Genomic DNA, 22,862 nt, shown 5'->3' with positions numbered 1-22,862 from the left:
CAGATAAAGGCTACTTGCTTTCCTGGAAGTCTTATCCATCTATTGAGGTATGTAGAAGCATTTGTTCTTACTAAATGAATTGGAACTTGGACAAATTCTTAAGACTGAATCCTAAAGGACCTTAGAAGGTAAAGATTTTAGACTACTAAGATTACTTGGTGCAACATTGGAACAATTTGTAAAAGTAAGGATTTGTTGCAACTATGGCAATAGTAGCCTTCCATGGCACCCTCAATTAGCTCAGGTTGATAGGCATCAGAATTGCTAAACTACTCCTAAAAACTTCCAATATTTGTTTATAATTGAAGGTATCAAAAGTAAATTTGTAAAGCATTTAATTGATATATTTGTTTAAACTTATAGCCTAACTAGTAGGAATGCAAAAGGATTATGAACCTAATTAATCCTTGTACAACAATGACAAACTGAATGTCCCACCAACTAAGAGCTGGTTGCTTATCTTGCCATTGAGCTTTATCTAGGGCAATATCTCTAGTTAAGTCAGAGGCATTTAATTCTTTTATTATTTCCGGCAAAGACTTCTTAGGTCTCCCCTTACTAGTACTAATCAACTTACTACATTTTACCAACCTAATCAATCTTTGTCTTATCTTTAAATGGTTTTGCACTCTTTACAAAGGAGTGCTGTGCCAACACCACAAGTTGAAATGTAGCACGCCAGAAAGGTATTGACACATGTCATGCCAACTTGTTTTGGACATGCCAACATATGGTCCCAAGTCAAAAATTTTTTCTGCATTTGCCAGGATAAGAACATTCTTACCAACACAACATGAAATCATACTGAGATAGTGGTATCAACACACACATTCATACTGTGTTACAGCAAACATTGCCCTTTACTCCTTAACAAATATATAACTTCACCAGACTGTTTGCACTTATAAAATGGTGATATGATATATTACATAGTGGTATTTAATTTTGTTTTATTACTGTTCTTTAAAGCTTTCTTATTGCTGTTGTTGGTGAACTTTAGGTGTTGCTGTGTATCACTTTTGTATGTTCTTTAGGGTTTCTTGCTGTGGACATTTGTGGTCCTTTAGATCTAAAACATCCTCAACATCATGTTCTTAATTTTGTTAAGAAAACTTAGTTTTTAAATTTCATGGAAAAATTTATTAAACTTTTAATTTGTTTCTATAGATTTTAATTTGCTTTTTAGAAGCCATGTGTATGAGTGTTACAGATAAATTTAAATTGGAAATGATAATTAGCTTTCTTCTGACCAATTTACTACTATACTGTTTTTTTTTCATGGCAATTAATAATTTCTTGACTTCAGGTTGACCTGGGTGTGAAGACAAAGACTCAGCTAATGGCTGAGAAATCTGTTTTTAAGACATTACTTATGACCACTATTGCTGCTAGTGCAGATCCTGAGCTCCAAGACACAAAAGATGAATTTCTTGTTAATGTTTGTAGGCATTTTGCACTGCTTTTTCATGTAGAATGTTCTTCATCAAACTTATCTGGCACAACGGGCCAGCACGTTGGTTCCATGGTTTCATCAAGCAGTGGCATGACTTCTAGGTCGAGAGGTAGCACTTCCAATCTTAAGGAGTTGGATCCTCTAATATTTTTGGATGCGTTGGTTGAAGTACTTGCTAGTGAGAACAGGCTTCACGCCAAGGCTGCTCTAAATGCTTTGAGCATGTTTGCTGAAACACTTCTTTTTCTTGCACGGGCAAAGCATAATGGTGTACTAAGTTCAAGGGGCGGTCCTGGTACTCCAATGATGGTTTCAAGTCCATCCTTGAATCCTGTGTATTCACCACCCCCAAGCGTTCGGGTTCCTGTATTTGAGCAACTTTTACCTCGCCTTCTGCATTGTTGTTATGGATGTACTTGGCAGGCTCAACTTGGAGGTGTAATTGGGCTCGGGGCTTTGGTTGGCAATGTCTCTGTAGAGACTTTATGCATTTTCCAAGTGAGAATAGTGCGGGGCCTTATATATGTTCTTAAAAGGTTACCAATGCATGCTAATAAAGAGCAGGAAGAGACAAGTCAGGTCCTCACGCAGGTTCTTCGAGCGGTGAATAATGTTGATGAAGCAAATAATGACAGCCGTCGACAGAGTTTCCAGGGAGTTGTTGAATTTCTTGCTTTGGAGCTTTTCAACCCTAATGCATCCATTGTTGTAAGAAAGACCGTGCAATCATGCTTGGCTCTTTTAGCTAGCAGGACCGGGAGTGAGGTTTCCGAGTTGCTTGAGCCTCTTTATCTACCTCTACTTCAGCCTCTCATAATGAGGCCCCTTCGTACCAAAAATGTTGAGCAACAGGTACTGATTATTGGCATACGATCTTATTATGCTTGAAATTTACTTCTTTTACTTTATCTATTGAATTGGTCTCTTTCTTTTGCCTCTCATAGGTGGGAACAGTTTCTGCCTTGAATTTTTGTCTTGCCTTAAGACCTCCTCTTCTCAAATTGACACCAGAGTTGGTCAACTTTTTGCAAGAAGCATTACAAATTGCTGAGGCTGATGAAACTGTGTGGGTCACCAAACTAATGAACCCTAAGGTGGTTACTACACTAAACAAACTTCGAACAGCATGCATTGAACTTCTTTGTACTGCAATGGCTTGGGCAGATCTCAAAACACCTAATCATACCGAACTTCGTGCAAAGATCATTTCTATGTTTTTCAAGTCTCTGACTTGTCGGACTCCAGAGATTGTGTCCGTTGCAAAGGAAGGGCTTCGTCAGGTTTTATATTTCACTTTCCAGTAGCTCTATCAATATTTGAATTAAGTTGTTTTGCATGGATTTATAATAATGAACATAAATACATGTTTCACTGTTTTCTATTATTGTTTCTAGTCACAATGTGGTCATTTAAGATTTTGTCCGTAGGTTGTTCAACAACAACGACTGCCAAAAGAACTTCTGCAGGGCAGCTTGAGGCCTATCTTAGTTAACTTGGCACATACTAAAAGCCTTACGATGCCTTTGTTGCAAGGATTAGCCCGCCTGCTCGAACTTTTGTCAAATTGGTTCAATGTCCAGTTGGGTGTCAAATTACTGGACCACTTGAAGAAATGGCTTGAGCCTGAAAAACTTGCTCAAACCCAAAAATCTTGGAAGGCTGGAGACGAGCCGAAGGTTGCAGCAGGTATGTTATAAAAATTAGTTTTGCCTATTTGGTAATCTGATTCTGGCTTAACCAGCTGTAGCTACTGCATGTTACAGCGATGATCGAACTCTTCCATCTACTCCCTCAGGCAGCTGGGAAATTTCTAGATGAACTTGTAACCATAATTATTGATTTGGAAGGGGCACTACCACCAGGACAATTTTACAGTGAAATTAACAGTCCATATCGTCTTCCACTTACCAAGTATTTAAACCGTTATGCAACAGATGCAGTGGATTATTTCCTTGCTCGTTTAAGCCATCCAAAATATTTCAGAAGGTTAGTTGATGCTGGTAAAGGAACGTAATCATTCTGCATAGAAAATATTACAATGATGAATTTCTGACCAAAGTATATTTTCAGGTTTATGTATATAATCTGTTCAGATGCTGGACAACCCCTAAGAGAAGAACTTGCTAAGTCGCCACATAAGATACTTGCAAATGCTTTCCCACAATTCTTTCCCCATTCTGAAGGGTCTGTTGTTCAACCTTCTTCGTCAGTTAATGATGAAGTCCTCATGTCAGACACTTTCACTAGTCCACCTTTGGCAGCATGCTCTGATGGTTATTTTCATGGATTGGAACTTATTTCCACTCTAGTCAAGTTGATGCCAAATTGGTTGCATGGTAATCGTATTGTTTTTGAGACATTGTTACTTGTTTGGAAGTCACCAGCAAGGATTGCTCGTTTGCAAAATGAACAAGAACTGAGCTTACTCCAGGCAGGTTTTCTAGCTCATTGAAATAGTTAATATAAGCTGATTTTTGCAATGCATAATTGCTGTGCATCGTCATATTCTCTGCTTATTCCATTTATATGGTAGCTTCATTTTCTTGCTGTTGCTAATTGTCTCTTTTTTCTGCATTGATAAATTTTTTTGAAATCAAATACCTTGTTTTTCCTGGTGGCTGGTCATTCCTACAGGTCTAGAATAAGAGCTTTTTTTATTTTAGTTATGTAAAATCATTATTTAAAGAAAAAGGGTTTCTTGTACTGATTTGACCAAGGTTATATGTTAAAGATAAGAAAATGCTTCTCATGTTCCTGCTCAGTTGACTTTATTAGTCTTTTATCTCTTGGGTTACATATTGAGCCCCTTTGCTACTTTTCTAAAAGTCTTTTAGCATCTGCAACATCTAAGTTGTCTATGGTATTCTATTTATCGCACATAAGCTTGTGTCTGAATAGATTCTTCATTGTTATTGTTCTTTGTGCTTCCAATGGATAGTCTATTTTGATGTTTGTTTTCCCTATTCCTGTCACATATCCTTCTTCGTAAATGATTATGCACTTGTCATCCCCATTTATCACATTTCTCCTCTCCAATATTATTTGCTAAGTGTAGACATAATTTCTTGTTCAGGAAGTTCACGTTTGGATAAAATGTCAAACAAGTTTCATGTAGGTAGACAGGTGCTAAATGTTTATTTCTTGAGACATAGGTAGTCTCAAAGTGTTGCAATCATTGGCTACTTGTTATGGCTTCCATATTCTTTGCCTTTGAGGGAAGCTTCGATCAATTTTATTTTCATATGCCACCTATTTTTACTCTTATTAGAATCGTTTCTCTTAGTTTATAGTTCCTGCTTGTATGTTTTCTCTTAGTTTATAGTTTCTGCTTGTTTGTGTTCTCTTAGTTTACAGTTCCTGTTTGTTTGTTTTCTCTTAGTTTATAGTTCCTGCTTGTTTGTTTTCTCTTAGTTTAAAGTTCCTGCTTGTTTGTTTTCTCTTGGTTTATATTTCTTCTTGTATTTCTAGTAAAATCATAAGTTGCTTGTTGGTGCGAATTCCTAAGTACCGTCTGACTTATAGTGTTGTTAAGCTTAGACTTACTAACAAAGGACAAGCACATGAAGCGCCAAAGGGAGTATTTTTTTCTTTGAGGATTTGATAATAATGGAAGGAAAAGAGAGAAAGGGAAAGATAATTCCTGAACTTCATTTCGTAGGTGGCCTCACACGTGATTCATGGCTTCACACTAGACATGCCTTGCACAAGGAAGATGACATCACACCATTTGTGGTGAATATTGACTCCAAGGGTCCCTCCTAAGGATGTTTTCTCACAGCCCACCCATATTATGGGAAAAGAATTCTCATTGAGAAAAAAAATCTCATTGAGCCATATTCTTGTAAAGGACAGTTTTCCACTTTTTATAGACTCCAAAATACAAGAAGAAAAATTAATTATTAATAAAGAAAGTCTATTTCTTAAATCAAGTAATCAATCATCCCATCTAGCATTTGTGGAGAACCTTCACTTTTTTTTGTCATTAGAGAGATGAGCTTTCTTATTCAAAAAAATTCTTGACTGGGATCAAGTTCCATCCTTGTAGAACGTTGACATCAAGCATCTCTCTCCAATCTTACATTTTAACTCTTTTGTTTTGTAAATCAGGAATCTCTCTTCAATCTTCTTATGTTTAAGTTTTTTTTTTAAATTTTCCTTGGACAATGTGTCAGGTGGAGTAGACAATACATGAAGTGTTGCCATGTCACAGTTTGTTACATTTGCAAAAAATTCCTAGAACACAAAAAATAATTCAAAGACAAGATAAAATATCTCCTTTGATGATTGCGATATCCCTAGATCAGCAATGATGATTACCTTCAGAAATTTAGATATTAAGGGTTTGGAAAAACACACAAGAGGTTTGTTTTTTTGTCTAAATGGCTTTGTTGGGTACGATTATATGACATTTGTTATTGTTTCGATATAAATATAGAAAATTTTGAAGGCTTTGAAATATGTACAAATGAACATTCTGAATTTGATGTAAATCAGATTCAGCTTCCAAGACTTGAAGATAATATTCGCAATACCCCCTGTTAAAAAATGATGATCACCTTTAGAAATTTAGATACCAAGGGCATGGGGATGCAAGAGACTTGGTTTCTTTTTCTGAATGGCTTTTTCTAGGTACTAATATATCATGTTCATTGTTGTTTCAAGGTAATTGTGGAAATTTTGGTAAGGCTTTGATTTGTGTGCAAGTTAACATTTTGAATTTGATTTAAATTAGATCCAAGTTTCAAAACTCTAAAATAATACTGAACTTGAAGTTGCTTGAGTTAGATGCAGTAGTTAATTCTATGCAGAAAATTTTGGATCTTAAGCATGTTAAATTGAATCGATGATTTGAAGACTAAGGCAACGTATAAATTTTGGATCTTAAGCTTGCTAACTTTATACTGTTGTTCCATTGCCTCACCACAGTCGCTTAACCGCCTCATTGTCTTTGGTTCATGACCTCACCGCTTGCCTTGAGGTGATTCTAACTCTTCTGGCACTATTGGTCCATGACTTCACTGCTCACATTACAGTGTCATATCCTCCTCGTACTCTTGGTCCATGACCTCCGCCTTGTCTTTCTCTTTCCTCCTTATCCTCCTCTTCTATCCTTTATTGATCCATGAATTTGTTATGACTTGTTCATCATTTACTGGTCTTCTGAGCATAAAACGATCATTCTTTACATGGTTTTACATTTTTCTAGGCGAACAAAAGAATTTTGGAGATTTTATAGTAAAGGGTCAAGAAGAGCTGGAGTAAACACTAATTTTTTTTTGCAAACCATTTGACAAATAGATCTTTTTAAAACTTATTTTATCTGAGCTAAAGCTGAATACTCTTTATTTTAGGTAGCTAAACCTGCCCGTTAGTCAGTGTAAAATAGTGATGTAGTTAAATAGCTAAAACACCAATTTTCACTATTGTGTGGACAAACCAACCTTTATTTTCTAATCAAGCATGTTCAATGAATAAATTAATAGAACTCAAAATATTAAGTATAAATTGATGATGTTGCTGAATCGTGTTCTTTTGGGTGTTATCCTGTGCCTGCCATAAAATAACATTGGTAAAACAAATAGGCATCGTGATGTTAGAATAGAGTAGAAAAGTAGAGAGAGAGAGAGAGGGAAAGAGAAGTGTAAGACTAAAGAGGAGAGTAAGAAACTAGAAGAGAAGATGCAAGTTATTTTCATTCAAATCTGAAGTTTTTCATCCATTGACAAGCTCTACTATTTATACTCGGAAATTTAACGGAACTTAATTTATTTGCATTAATTTTTTAAAACACTATTTTTCATCATTGTGATTTTATCCAAACGTCTTGCGAAGGAACTGTGTTTTTTGTGAAGCTCGGACCTTTTTGGTGAATCCCATCTTTTCATGCTTAATCTTTTATTTAGTTCCTCTCATGAAGTAAAGTCTTGTCTTTTGACAGCTATGTGGTGAATTCCCTGTATATCCTTTTGCCGTTGTCTTTCTCAGTATAATTGTTAACTGATTAAATAATTTTGACATTACCTGTCGATTCACATTCTCAGTCTGGCAAGGCACAAGCAAGTTCCATCTCTATCCTTGAAGATTTTGAATATCTCGAGTTCTAGTGTAGAACTGTAAGGAGCAACAACACTTGAGTGCATGAGAATAAGGGGAGGTCATTGATAGAATGTGTGTTTGGCTTATGTTGGTTCCATCTAGATCTTGTGGAAAAAAATTGAACTATTTGTTTGATTAAGCTGCGTGAGGAGCTGTGTGTGATTTACTTGAAACTACATTTTGTATTGCACTTTTTGCTATGAATTGTCTTCATTTTATGTATAGTCCATGACAAGAACTAGATTTTTGATAATGCGATATGTTTTAGAGTCGTAGCACAATTCATTCAATAATATTCTATGCATTTTCATATGATTGGCCTTTTTCTTTCTATTATCTGGACACTGATTTATTGTTCTTCTTGAATCTACAGGTCAAGGAAAGTAAGCGGCTTGTGAAGTGTTTTCTGAGTTACCTGAGGCATGATAAGTCCGAAGTTGGTGCACTATTTGATATGCTGTCAATTTTCTTGTTCCAGACACGTATTGACTATACCTTTTTGAAGGAATTTTACATTGTCGAGGCAAGGAAGGATATTTTCTGATTTTGTTTTTTCTTTGCCTTGATTTTCATGTTTATACTAAGTTTCAATCTTAATTTTTTAATATTAATGTTCTAACTGACTGTTGCATTTGCGGACTAGGTTGCGGAAGGATACACTCCTAACTTAAAGAAATCGATTCTTTTACACTTCTTGAGTATCTTCCAGTCAAAACAATTTGGACAAGATCACTTGGTCATTGCAATGCAAATTCTTATCCTTCCAATGCTAGCTCATTCTTTTCAAAATGGTCAGAGTTGGGATGTTGTTGACCCTGCTACAATAAAAACTATTGTTGACAAGCTTCTTGACCCTCCTGAAGAGGTGATCTTTTTTTGTGTTTGGTCTTGTTCCTATATATCTGTAAATGATTTTTGATTGAAAATTTCTTAGATGAATGCCTATTTGGACTTGCAGATTAGTGCTGAATATGATGAGCCTTTGAGGATAGAACTTCTACAGCTTGCTACATTGCTGTTAAAGTATCTACAAAATGATCTTGTTCAACACCGTAAAGAGCTTATAAAGTTTGGTTGGAATCATCTTAAGCGTGAGGATAATTCCAGTAAGCAGTGGGCATTTGTTAATGTTTGCCACTTCTTAGAAGCTTATCAGGCTCCTGAAAAAATTATTCTCCAGGTATTCTTTTTAAACAAATGCATATGAGTAGGTTCTTACATATCTTAGTGGACTATGATTCCATTTTCACACCTAAGGACACAAACATTTTCACACTTAAGGGCAACTTCAGTAAACTTTTAGAAACTTGAATGGAGTTTCTGATCTGTTCATAAATAACTTTAAGGCGCTGCTTCATTTGTTGCAGAGTATATTTTGTGGTCATTAATATTTAAGAATCTGATATGTGTATAAGGGTATGTCCGGTTTGATACAGCTTGATTGGATTGAAAATTTTCAGCTCAGTTTCCTGTTGCTTTAAGATATTGAACCTTATCGAACTGAATTGCCCTTTTTTTTGTCAGTGACACCTCTCATGCAATAAGCTGGTAACATACCACAAATTTAAATTTCTGCAGAGACTGATTATGTTTTTGCATGCCATCAGAGCTTCTCTAATATTCTTTCTGTGGAGACTTGATTTCATGCTGCAAGCAGGGATAGACATCATCAGGAGGTTTCATGAAAGATGCTGGGTTTAAACATGGTGTCATAGATATGACAATGGATGGTTTAAAATATGTGGCCAGAAATGGTAGTGCTATATGGTCCAGCAGCGACTGGCCTCAACAGCATTTGGCCTCAATGCCTTTTAGATCTGGCAGGTTGCAAGAGAATGGGTAGCATGAGGGTGGGTGGGTATTATGGACTGGGCTTTTGTTGATGTGTCAAAGGGAGAAAAGGCAAATAAAAAGGGGGAAAGAGAAGAGGGTGAAAGGGGGGGCAGGGGGGGGGGGGGGGGAGCGGGTGTGGGTTGTGTGTGTGGAGGGAGGGAAGGAAGGGGTGTGTGATCGACTAAGGGAAGGATTAGGTTTTCCTAATTGTTTTGGGATGAAACCAATCTCCTTTATTGGTTAAATCAGACATCTGGAAGAACCCATGCATTTTAAAATTTTTTTGATCTAAATTGAGATCCCATGAGTTGATCTGGAATTGAATTGGTCCTTTGTAAATGGAACAGCTTTTTAAAAGGAATGGACTGAAGTACAGGCTGGTTCCATTAGGCTTCCCTGTTTGTCTGTTTGGTTGCTTAACCATGTTTACATGAGGTATTTGAAAGTAATTAATTTTTTTCTTAAAGTACTAATTCTACATTGGTATTCTCCATGTTGGAAATGAAAGGACATGTTCTAATAAATCAGGTTATTAACTAGAATGGAACTAATGACTTGTGTTACATCCCTATGCTGGTTTGCAGCTGCCGTGATATGTGCACTAAGGACATTCCCTTTTGTAAGCTAAGATTTAAAATCTTGGTCCAGTACTAATACCTGTCAATGGCTGCAAATTGTGGACTGAAATACCAAGACTTGGTTCAGGATGGTATGTGGATGAAAGAGGAGGGAGAGAAGACGGAAGGAGTAAGAGATAGGGAAGAGGATAAAGCAGCGGTGGAGCCAGCAACCAGGACGAGGAGGAAACCTTGGCTATGCAGCGGGGCAGAGGTGGTGGTGGTGGCAAATGTCAATAAGGTGGGCAAGAGGTGGAGGATGGGAGAAAGAGGGAGGGAGGGCATGAGAGAGAGAATGGAAGAGAAAATAAAAAAGGGAAAGCTGTGGCAGCTGTTAAAAAATAAAAAACAAAGTTATTGCACTGTGCAGTAAGCGTATCACATAATGCAGTTCATTACCAATATGTTTATCATTCTGTAAGCCTGGTATCGCAAGCTTACTGGACAGTACAGTCCATACCAGAACTGGGCAAAATCGTTTGGACTTCTAAAATCTCTGTTATCAACCGGTATAAGCTGTATTTAAATCTAAATATAAACTATGGTTGTTTCAGAGAATCGTTGATGTTATCACCATATTGTTAGGTTAATGTGAATTTGAAGGTAGCATAGTTGTACCTTATTGTTGTTGGCATCTGTACTTCTCTAGGTAACTCTTAAACAACTCTGCAAATTTATTAGTGACCTCTGATGGAAAGCACTCTGGAGGGTGAAAGATTTTCTTCTATGCATCATGATCGTTCCAGATACACAAAAAGTGCTGTTGACGTTCCTAATTTTAGTTGTAATCAGTCTGAAGGTTCCTTATTGGTTCACCACATAACTTGATATTGTTATGATCTGAATTCAAGCATATAGAACCTCATAAGTCATCATATATTTATCTTTCAGTAAAGACCAAAGTCCACAATGTACTGCATGGTATGAGCGGTATATTCCAGTCCGATAAGAGACCGGTATAGACAGTACATACCAATCTATAGGTATGTCCCACCATATCATGTGTCAGTATGTTAGTACGTAATGTACCAACAATCGGTCTGTATATCGGTACAGACCAGTAAGGTGAACCATGGTAAATAGTAAAGACAACTACTGCATAAGTGAGGATTAGCATCGTATCAGTTGGATATAAATTTCTGATCCAATCTGTGAACTGTGTGGTAGGCATTAAATTTTAATGCTTATTGGAATAGTACTTATTTCTTATATGTGTTAGTGTATGGTGTATCTTGTCATTTTAAGTTCATTATAAAATCTGGACACTGTTTATTTCATAATTGATTTTTTTTAACTGAAACCTTTCTTCATGTAGGTTTTTATTGCCTTATTGCGAACTTGCCAACCAGAAAATAAGCTTTTGGTTAAACAGGCTCTTGACATATTAATGCCTGCACTTCCTCGAAGACTACCTCCCGGAGAAAGTCGTGTACCAATATGGATTCGTTATACCAAGAAAATACTAGTTGAGGAAGGTCATTCAATTCCTAATATGATACACATCTTTCAGCTTATTGTGCGGCATGCAGACCTCTTCTATAGCTGTCGAGCACAATTTGTTCCGCAGATGGTAAATTCTTTAAGTCGGCTAGGACTGCCATACAACACCACTTCTGAAAATAGACGCCTTGCAATTGAACTTGCTGGCTTGGTTGTTGCTTGGGAAAGACAAAGACAAAATGAAATGAAAGTTATGCCTGGCACCGAGGGATTTAATCAAATAGGTGATGCGTTAAATCCTGCTTCTGTTGGTGGTGATTCAAAGCGATCATCAGATGCTTCTGCATTTCCTGATGATATAAGCAAGAGAGTGAAGGTTGAGCCTGGCCTTCAGTCTCTTTATGTGGTGTCTCCAGGTGGAGCTTCTATACCCACCATCGAGGCACCTGGATCTTCTGGCCAACCTGACGAGGAGTATAAACCAAATGCAGCAATGGAAGAGATGATTATCACGTTCCTTATTAGGGTGAGAATAATTTTCTACTTTTTTCTTTGCAGCAAAATCAAAATGCTATAACTCCTTCCGATTCTAGTTTTTTTAGAAGGTTTTGGGTAGTTATCATTGGCTAACAGTGTGCTCAAATTATGCTATGAAAATTGTTTGTTATTAGTTTCTAAGGAACATACAGTGATCACACAGACCATCGACGCCACTCTCCTTTTTGATCAACCAATCTTTGTGAACGATGAGGAAGATGAGCCTGCTTTTTTTTGTTTAGACGAATGAAATTATTGTCCACCAGTATTGTGTGTCCATGTTTCATTAATAAACAAAAATTAGGAAATAAAATCTTGAGTATGTGGCCGCTTTCTCTTTATGGTATCTTACATTTTGCCTTCAGCATCTACTCCTAGATGCAAAATACATCAATTGCACCATCACCTGTTTGAACATTTTATAATTCTTTGTGCAATCAAAATTTCAAATCTTTTTTGCAAAGCAGGTTGCATTGGTGATAGAACCTAAGGATAAGGAATCCACCTCTATGTATAAACAAGCTTTGGAGCTACTAACGCAAGCTTTGGAGGTCTGGCCAAATGCCAATGTTAAGTTCAATTATCTCGAGAAGTTGCTTGGACATCTTCCGCCTTCTCAATCAAAAGACCCGGCAACTGCTCTTGCACAGGGTCTTGATGTCATGAACAAGGTCTTGGAGAAGCAGCCACGCCTGTTCATCCGCAACAACATAAATCACATTTCACAGGTGCCATTATATTGTAGGATTTACTTCTGTTAACTTTCAGAGTTAAACTTAAATTGTTTTGCAGATATTGGAGCCTTGTTTTAACAGTAAAACCTTGGATGCTGGGAAGTCGCTTTGTTCCTTGCTGAAAATGGTTTTTAGTGCTTTTCCACTTGATGTGGCTAGTACACCACAAGATGTGAAGATACTATACCAAAGGGTTGGAGAGCTTGTACAGAAACATCTAGCTGCGGTGACAGCTCCTCAGATATCTCTTGAAGTTAGCAATGCTAACTCAATGATAACTTTTGCTCTCTTTGTCGTTAAGACCCTGACTGAAGTTCAGAAGAATTTTATTGATCCATTCATTCCCTTGTTGCTTCGTGTACTTCAACGCCTAGCACGAGATATGGGATCATCTTCTGGTTCACATGTCAGACAAGTATGATATCCTATTTTTTTTTTCAGGTTTTTTCCTTAAGTTCTTTGGTATTCAGTTCTGTAGTTTATTTTCTAATTAGTACTCTCCTTATATATAGTTCTTTTTTTACTCTTTTGTAAATGATGTTTTTTACCACTATCAGAGCCACAAACTTGTAATCTTTTGGAGCTTACAAAATCAGTTCAGATTTATTGGTGCTATGATTCTTGTTTTCTTAGCCATATATATTTTCTTTTATGTTTACATTTTGTTTATTTTTTAGAATAATCCTCATTATTCTCGTTGCCTTGTGGACCATACTTTTTTTTATTGAACTGGTAATTTCGAAGAGCATTTCTGATTTCTCTATTAGAATATTACATGAGAAGGTTTGCTTAAGTCAGTTGTGCAACCATTCTCCGATTGGGTTATGGGGCTGATAACATACCGATTGGAGCCCGCCCTGGCCGTTTCTACGTGGACAGTGTTTATTGGTCAATGACCATGACCAACGACACTGCATGGTCCACACATACCATGCCACATGCTATGCCAGCCCATTTTTTCTGCCTTGCCCATCAGGTAGGGCTAGAGAAAAGGTAAACCTGCATTGCTGTGGGACTAACCAGTCAATTCCTTGGAGTTACACTTTGCCAATTTTGCTTTCTTAGAGTAGAAACCCCTGTAATTTGATAGAAATATGCCTTCTAATAGGCATTGAGAAATATTTATAAATGACTCCTGAAAATAATTTTTCCTCTTAATGTAAATAAAGGATGATTTTCATGGGTACTTAGCAACCTTGTTCAGGGCCTGGAATTTGCTTATAAGTTTTAGGAACATATAAATTTAATGAACATCAATTGTTAATAGAAATGTATGTTTCTCATGGTTGTCAAAGTTGCACCTCTGTCTTATTTAAATGGCACTACTTTTCAGGCAGTTTCATATGAAATTAATTCTTTCAAATGTATGATAATGAAACAAGTACTTTGCAATTCCAATTTAAAATGGTTATATTAGCAATCATATTTCCGTTATATTTAAAATTTGAATATTTGCATTATCAATCCTGGATTTAATTTGCTTGTTCTGGAAATTTTTTTTGACATGCATAAAATGGTTTTGCACTTTTTTCTTCTGAAGATTTCTTCATAGCTGCATCTCTTATGTTACAATGAACTTTTTCTGTGCTAACCTTAGCCCCTGATGAATTTATAGTCATTTTTCCCATATAAACCTGCACTTGTAAATAGGGTCTCAGGTAAGCCTATTGCTGGATGATGATATATAGGTGTTCTAAAATTTGATTTCTTGCAGAAATAGGAGTGGTAATTAATAGGTTTGATATTGTAATGATTGCCATATGCTTTGGGTGTCAATGGATGTAATATGCCATACTTGCTTTATTGACAGAGGATACATTTTCAATGGTTGTATGAACTTTACATTGTTGGTGGAACTTCTCAATTAGACAGTCATATCACCATAATGTTCTAAATAGATAAAAAATGGTGGCCTAGTGCGTAAGACTTCTATCAATGCAGTCTGACCCCTACAAACAAAATTATTTTTTAATCACCTAGGTTGCAAAGAAACAACTTGATTGTAACACCAAGAGCAACTCTATATCATCATAATGTTCTGACTTATTCTTTGTGTATCCACACTTTCTTGTTATTCTATTATCCCTGTAGATTGATCGTGCTTTCCCAAATGCTATTTTATTATGGGTATCCATGCTTATTAATCTCTTATATTTTTAAGCTTCCAAGAATTTTACAAATTTTCTGAAGTTTCTATTCTAGCGCTTATTAGTTGCTACTGCTAGATAATTATAAGATTGGATTGTTGAATTATGTCAAGTTATAATAATTAATCGGTGAAAAGTTTTACAATGACTCAAATTTGTTATGATCTCATTGTTGAAATATGATTTATATGCATCAGCATCCATTCTTATCCTTGATCATTTTTTCAGGGACAGAGGGCAGATCTGGATTCAGCAGTCAGTTCACGTGCAACAGCTGACTCAGCTTCTGTGATCTCGAACATGAAATGTGTCGTAAGCCTTGTAAGTGAACGAGTTATGCATTCTCCTGAATGTAAACGGTTAATTGGTCAGATACTTCACGCGCTGCTGTCTGAGAAGGGCACAGATTCCAGTGTACTTTTGTGTGTACTTGACACAATAAAGGTATGGATTGAAGATGACTACAGGCATTCTTCCTCTGGTGCTTCAAGTGCTGCTCTAACTCAGAAGGAGATAGTATCCTATCTGCAAAAGCTTTCATTAGTTGATAGAAAGAACTTTCCTCCAGCTGTGCAAGAAGAATGGGATGGAAAATACTTACAACTTCTATATGAGCTTTGTGCAGACTCAAGCAAGTATGGAATGCAACATCTGTTTACTTGTTTAGATTAAAATCTTTTCTTTTGTCATTGCCTTTTTAATGCTTAGCAGGTATCCGGTGCCCCTTCGCCAAGAAGTGTTCCAAAAGGTTGAAAGACAATATATGCTTGGTCTAAGAGCAAAAGATCCAGAAGTTAGACAGCGGTTCTTCATGCTATATCATGAATCACTTGGAAAAACACTGTTTAACAGACTTCATTTTATCATCCAAATTCAGGACTGGGAAGCTGTAAGCGATGCTTTTTGGCTGAAACAGGGACTTGACCTTCTGTTAGCTATCTTAGTAGAGAATGAACCTATCATGCTAGCACCAAATTCTGCACGAGTGCCACCACTTTTGGCATCAGGCACTTTTCCTGACATGACTGTGGTTCAGCACTCAGCATCTGATATATCAGATTGTTCAGATGGGGCTTCTCTTACATTTGATTCTCTTGTTGCTAGACATGCACATTTTTTGACAGAGATGTGCAAACTTCAGGTTGGTGTCTTGGCTGCCTTGAACTGTTTAACCTATTTTTGGGGTTCTTTTGGGTCTAATGCCTTTACGTACCGTTTACCAATCTTCTACTTTGTTTATGTATATATGTTTATATATATATATATTATTTTTGTGTTTTTTGTTTTTCATGTAGGTGGCTGATCTTGTGATTCCACTAAGAGAAGTAGCCTATGCTGATGCTAATGTTGCATATCATATGTGGGTTTTAGTCTTTCCAATTGTTTGGGTGACTTTACATAAAGACGAACAAGTTGCTCTTGCTAAGCCCATGATAGCTCTTCTGTCAAAAGATTACCACAAAAAGCAGCAAGGTAGCAGACCCAATGTCGTGCAAGCACTCCTTGAAGGGCTTCATTTGAGCCACCCCCAACCTCGGATGCCGAGTGAGCTCATCAAATATATTGGCAAGACTTACAATGCTTGGCATATTTCACTAGCTCTACTAGAGAGTCATGTCATGTTGTTCATGAATGATGCAAAATGTTCTGAGTCATTGGCAGAGCTTTATAGACTTCTTAATGAAGAAGATATGAGGTGTGGATTGTGGAAAAGAAGATCAATCACTTCTGAAACAAGAGCCGGGTTGTCACTTGTTCAGCATGGTTATTGGCAACGGGCTCAAAGCCTTTTTTATCAGGCCATGATCAAGGCAACACAAGGTACATACAACAACACAGTTCCTAAGGCAGAGATGTGTCTTTGGGAAGAACAGTGGCTTTACTGTGCTAGCCAATTAAGTCAGTGGGAAGTCTTGGCAGATTTTGGAAAGAGTGTAGAAAATTATGAAATTCTTCTTGATTGCCTATGGAAGGTTCCTGACTGGGCTTATATGAAGGAAAATGTAATACCTAAGGCTCAAGTAGAGGAGACGACTAAGGTTCGTCTAGCTCAAGCGTTTTTTGCACTTCATGATAGGAGTACCAATGGTGTTGGAGAAGCTGAAAATATTGTAGTCAAAGGTGTTGAGCTTGCATTGGAGCAATGGTGGCAGTTGCCTGAATTTTCTGTCCAATCTCGAACCCCTCTATTGCAGCAGTTTCAACAATTAGTTGAGGTTCAAGAATCTGCAAGAATACTTCTGGAGATTGCAAATGGGAACAAACAACCTTCAGGAAACTCAGGTGGCAATGTTAATAATGCATATGGGGAGCTCAAGGATATCCTCGAGACTTGGAGACTACGGACTCCTAATGAATGGGATAGCATGTCTGTTTGGTATGATTTACTGCAGTGGAGGAATGAGATATACAATGTCGTGATAGATGCGTTTAAGGACTTTGGTCAAACAAACCCACAACTTCATCATCTTGGCTACCGAGACAAAGCTTGGAATGTTAATAAACTTGCTCATGTTGCACGTAAGCAGGGACTTCATGATGTCTGTGTAAAAATACTGGACAAGATGTATGGGCATTCAACAATGGAAGTGCAGGTACATGTTTTGAGGATAAGTTTTGAATATCCTTTTCGTGCTTTAATTTTTCTCTTGTTTGATTTAAAAAAATTGTCTTTGCAGGAAGCATTTGTCAAAATAAGAGAGCAAGCAAAGGCTTATTTGGAAATGAAAGGGGAATTGACCAGTGGTCTTAATTTGATCAACAATACTAATTTAGAATATTTTCCTGTAAAACATAAAGCAGAAATTTTTCGCATCAAAGGTGACTTCTTGTTAAAGATGAATGATTGTGAGAATGCCAATCTTGCATATTCCAATGCCATAAGCCTCTTTAAGCATTTACCCAAAGGATGGATAAGCTGGGGAAACTATTGTGACATGGTATTTCATGTTATCATTTTATTTCATGAATAATAGTTGTCAAAGTCTAATTGTTAGTATTACTTTCTCTTTTTCAGATATACAAAGAGACACGTGATGAGTTATGGTTAGAATATGCTGTGAGCTGCTTCTTTCAAGGTATTAAGTATGGTGTTTCAAACTCTAGGAGCCATCTGGCTCGTGTTCTGTACCTTCTTAGTTTTGATACACCAAGCGAACCTGTTGGGAGAGCATTGGCTAAATATTTAGATCAGTTACCCAATTGGGTTTGGCTTTCTTGGATCCCACAACTTCTGCTTTCCTTGCAAAGAAGTGAAGCACCTCATTGCAAGCTTGTTCTACTAAAAATTGCTCAAGTGTATCCTCAGGTACTTGGTGTACATGAAGGATGTAGCTTTAATTAGTTTAAATGCTTCCCTTGAATAGATATATATTTATGCATTAAATGTTTCTTGAAATCATCTACAGGCCTTGTATTACTGGCTACGTACATATTTAATGGAACGTCGTGATTTTGCTAATAAATCTGAATATGGAAGAAATATAGCATTAGCTCAGCAGCGAATGCAACAAGCAGCCTCAGCAAATACTGCAGCTTCACATAACTTGGTTGATGCAAATTCAAGAGGGCCCACTCATCTTGGAGCAACTTCTGAAAGTCAGGTTCATCAAGGTTCCCAAACTAGTGGTACTGCTGGTTCACATGACGGTGTTAATTCTCAAGGACAAGAACCTGAAAGGCCTGCAGCAATGGATGGCAATGGTAATAATGCACATGACCAACCACCACAAAATCCAACTGTTGCAGAAGGCACTCATAACTTATTGAGACGAAATGGTGAGCTTCGTTTAGCTACCGTTGCTAGTGCTTTTGATGCAGCAAAAGACATAATGGAGGCTCTTAGGAATAAGCATCAAAATTTGGCAAGTGAACTTGAGGTATGAAATATTCATTGTCTTCATATTGCCCTCTGATTTTTTTCTACTTATTACCCTGATATTTTGCATGGGACATAACTGTATAAGAGGTGCACAATGTTACTTCCTAGAACAAGTCTCTCAGAATGTAGTGAGGCTTCTTTTTTGGGGACTAGCAATAGATAAATATTTGGTGAACATGAGTTGTAATTTAGACACTGTATATGACCTAGTTTTGTAGGTTGGCCTGTATATGATGTTCCATTTGGCATTCTGCACTCTGTCTCTGTATTTTTACTTCTAGTGTAGGATTGGAACTAACCTTGTTGGAATTGTAATACTTTGGTGATCATGAGGAATTAAGGATCATGGTAAATGTAGTTTGGCACCTGGTATATGCATCAAGCTGAAGAAATTTGAGAAGTCATTGTTGGAAAACATGTGAAGATTTTTGATAGCAATTGCTCGATGAGATCTCATATGAGCTTATGATAATGAAACTACTAGTTTGGATGAAAGAATAATTTTCACAAGAACCTGTTTTAGTGGGTGATCAGACCTATAGAGTTCTTGTTTTTGGAGATATATTCTTCTGGTACTTAGTATTAACTAGTCTAAGTATTGTCTTCTGTGCTCCAAGTGCCCTAGGAGAGTCATAATCTATTGTTAAATAATTTGAGTCCTCTTGCATATACTTGTTGATGGATTTGAGAATAAGCAGAAGTTGTATTCTTGTTCAAATTTTGTATGTAATACTGTGGTGGGGATTACAATTCTCCAATGAATTTCCCATTTTCAATTCAATGATGCTATTTTGCTTATAATCATTCCCGAAGCTCGTACAACTTGATCATGTATCAAGGCATGAAACATTGCTGATGGACCTTGCTTAAAAAGGGTTGAACAGGTTACTCAACCAAAAAAAAAAAGTGAGGAAAACTATGGTTGATCCATAGATAGCCCCAGCAACTTTGATGGTTGCCCAATCTCTCATAGATTCATGTAGGAGCATTTCTAGCGTACCTATGATCCAGCTGATTGTTAAACGGATTATTTCTGGTTCCTGTGCCTATAACTGCAGGCACTTTATGTGGCTAGACCCATAAATGGTAGATTTTCTGGGTCTTTCGGTGGGTACTTCTTACCTATGATTACTATTGTGTGCAGAAAAAAACATAATAAGATGTGTTTACTTAACAGATATTTTGTCAATGGGACTGTCTGATATCAGAGCTGAATAGGTCAAAGAAAAGAGATTCTCTTTTTGTGGCTATATAAGAAAAAATTTCCATGGTGTATGTGCTGCAAAATTATCTGCATCTAGTTAAGAGATTCTCTGTTTTGTGGCTATATAAGAAAAAAAACTTCCATGGTGTATGTGCTGCAAAATTATCTGCATCTAGTTAAGAGATTCTCTGTTTTGTGGCTATATAAGAAAAAACTTCAATGGTCTTGTAGAATCATGTTTGGTTGTTGTCTGTGGCTTCAGTAATCTGGAATATCATTGACGCATGTTCAAACTCTTTGATTTTCATTTTTGTAGAATTATTACATCATTATTACTTCTAGCAATGTATCATAGTTGGTGAGAGGGAAGATTGTTCTTTGTTTTTCTGATGGATAGATGTTTACTGTAAGCTTGACTAAGAGCAGCTTTTGATTACTCAAGTGGATGATTTAGTATGCTGATTGATTATTAAGCAATCTTCAAACAACTTGTGATGCATAACCATTAAACTTTTGAAGCTTATGAAATATGCTTCTGTTAATGTGAGAAGTATCAGGTCACTTTTCAGATTTGCTTAAACATTTTGCTTCTAGACAGATTTCAGGAAAGCAGATAGACTGCTATGTCTACAAGTTTTGGACATTTTCGTAAGTTGATGTTAGAACTGGTTGGACTACTTATTTTGGATAGTTTAACAATGGCCTTTCTGACCTTTCAGGTTTTACTTTCGGAAATTGGTTCAAGATTCGTTACGCTTCCCGAAGAGCGACTTTTAGCAGTGGTTAATGCGTTGCTTCATCGTTGTTACAAGTATCCTACAGCTACTACTGGAGAGGTACCACAATCTTTGAAGAAGGAACTGTCTGGTGTTTGCAGAGCCTGTTTTTCAGCTGATGCAGTGAACAAGCATGTTGAGTTTGTTAGAGAATATAAACAGGAATTTGAACGTGATCTTGATCCGGAGAGAGCAGCAACTTTTCCTGCTACACTTTCTGAGTTGACAGAACGGTTGAAACACTGGAAGAATGTTCTTCAGAGCAATGTTGAGGATAGATTTCCTGCTGTTTTGAAACTCGAAGAAGAGAGTAAAGTACTGCATGATTTTCATGTTGTTGATGTGGAAATGCCAGGCCAGTATTTCACTGACCAGGTTGGTATAAATTTGCACGCTGGTGTCATGTTAATATTAATCAAGATGTCTTTTAATTGCACAGCATGCATTTTAAGATTCACTTGTGTTGCAGGAAGTTGCACCTGATCATACAGTAAAGTTAGACAGGGTTGGAGCTGATATTCCTATTGTGCGGAGGCATGGAAGCAGCTTTCGCCGCCTTACACTTATAGGATCTGATGGTTCCCAGCGCCATTTCATCGTCCAGACATCATTAACTCCAAATGCTAGGAGTGACGAACGCATGCTTCAGATCTTTCGGGTGTTGAACAGGATGTTTGATAAACACAAGGAATCGAGGCGCCGCCATCTGACCATTCATACCCCAATAATAATACCTGTTTGGTCACAGGTGAACATCTTTTGTTTCTTCACTTTTTTCTCGTACTTGTAGAGTTTAGAAAAGTAACCGTTTTTTTCACTTTCTTTCATGTTTTTAATCACCTTTCTTGTTATAAATGAACTTCTATTTGTTTTGCCTTGTTGCAAATTATTTGTGGCAGTTATGACTTAGAAGTAACTGTTCCTATTCTCAGGTACGCATGGTGGAGGATGACCTGATGTATAGCTCGTTTCTTGAGGTCTATGAGATCAATTGTGCACGGCACAATAAGGAGGCTGATATGCCCATCACACTTTTTAAAGAACATCTCAACCAGGCCATCTCAGGACAGGTCACACCTGAAGCTGTTTTGGAGTTACGTCTGCAGGCATATAATGAAATTACCAAAAATGGGGTTAACGATAACATATTTTCTCAATACATGTATAAGACACTCCCAAGTGGTAACCATCTTTGGACCTTCAAGAAACAATTTGCCATCCAATTGGCGCTCTCTTGTTTTATATCATACATGCTGCAGATTGGGGGCAGGTCCCCAAACAAGATTCTATTTGCGAAAAATACTGGCAAGATATTCCAAACTGATTTTCATCCTGGTAAGCTGGAGTAGTCATTTGGATAATAGAAAGTGATTAAACTCTCTGTTTTCTGAAACTAATCGTTTTCACCTTTTGGGGGATTCTTGAAGCTTATGATGGAAATGGAATGATCGAGTTTAATGAACCAGTTCCCTTCAGACTGACCAGAAACATGCAATCTTTCTTCTCCCAGTTTGGAGTAGAGGGACTTATTGTATCTGCAATATGTGCTGCTGCACAGTCCGTAATTTCACCAAAAGTATGTTCTTTTCTTTTCCATTCTTCCTAGGTGGTTGGTAGTTGCACATAAGTTGTGTGAAACATGATTCCAGCAGTTTAATTAATACATACATAGAAAAAGAACAAAAACAATAAAAAGTTCAATATCAGGAAAACAGTATTTGTGGTGGTCATTTAGCTGTTACCGATTTATTTATCAATTATATATTTGATGGCTCGTGTTGTGTGCATCTCCTTGTCTTTACCAAGTATGTACTAATATATTTACTTGGTCCAGCAAAGCCAGCATATATGGCATCATCTTGCCATGTTTTTCCGAGATGAACTGCTGTCATGGTCATGGAGAAGGCCACTAGGAATTCCTCCGGCGCCAGTCGCTGCAGGGGGGATCAACCCACTGGATTTGGAGCAGAAGGTGACAACCAATGTTGACCATGTGATTGTACGTATTAAAGCAATAGCACCACAGTGTTTTCCTGAAGAGGTATGTTCCTTAAGTCCCTGCTGTTTGTCTTCCGTAGTAGCTATTTAAAATTATTTGCTTCTGGGAATAATTTTGATGCATTTAAATTATGAGAATGTGGGAAG

General features: G+C 37.1%; 1 protein-coding gene across 1 annotated transcript in view; it reads left to right on the top strand.

Annotated features, from left to right (window-relative positions):
• LOC103985570 (uncharacterized) overlaps window positions 1-22,862 on the top strand; it is a 39,847-nt gene that overhangs the window by 16,241 nt on the left and 744 nt on the right. The window contains exons 14-35 of the mRNA XM_009403311.3: window positions 1,307-2,305; window positions 2,398-2,733; window positions 2,881-3,139; window positions 3,217-3,439; window positions 3,524-3,884; window positions 7,923-8,072; window positions 8,193-8,414; window positions 8,508-8,729; window positions 11,315-11,965; window positions 12,444-12,704; window positions 12,769-13,125; window positions 15,086-15,492; window positions 15,569-15,998; window positions 16,153-17,451; window positions 17,536-17,796; window positions 17,874-18,164; window positions 18,265-18,735; window positions 20,661-21,092; window positions 21,187-21,465; window positions 21,650-22,052; window positions 22,145-22,293; window positions 22,552-22,758. Coding sequence (XP_009401586.2) covers window positions 1,307-2,305; window positions 2,398-2,733; window positions 2,881-3,139; window positions 3,217-3,439; window positions 3,524-3,884; window positions 7,923-8,072; window positions 8,193-8,414; window positions 8,508-8,729; window positions 11,315-11,965; window positions 12,444-12,704; window positions 12,769-13,125; window positions 15,086-15,492; window positions 15,569-15,998; window positions 16,153-17,451; window positions 17,536-17,796; window positions 17,874-18,164; window positions 18,265-18,735; window positions 20,661-21,092; window positions 21,187-21,465; window positions 21,650-22,052; window positions 22,145-22,293; window positions 22,552-22,758 — 8,670 coding nt within the window. The remainder of the gene's footprint in view (window positions 1-1,306; window positions 2,306-2,397; window positions 2,734-2,880; window positions 3,140-3,216; window positions 3,440-3,523; window positions 3,885-7,922; window positions 8,073-8,192; window positions 8,415-8,507; window positions 8,730-11,314; window positions 11,966-12,443; window positions 12,705-12,768; window positions 13,126-15,085; window positions 15,493-15,568; window positions 15,999-16,152; window positions 17,452-17,535; window positions 17,797-17,873; window positions 18,165-18,264; window positions 18,736-20,660; window positions 21,093-21,186; window positions 21,466-21,649; window positions 22,053-22,144; window positions 22,294-22,551; window positions 22,759-22,862) is intronic.

The sequence above is a fragment of the Musa acuminata genome, chromosome BXJ2-5, assembly GCF_036884655.1.
Source record: "Musa acuminata AAA Group cultivar baxijiao chromosome BXJ2-5, Cavendish_Baxijiao_AAA, whole genome shotgun sequence".
In the NCBI taxonomy this organism is placed as follows: domain Eukaryota; kingdom Viridiplantae; phylum Streptophyta; class Magnoliopsida; order Zingiberales; family Musaceae; genus Musa; species Musa acuminata.
This window is presented reverse-complemented; position numbering and strand designations above follow the sequence as displayed.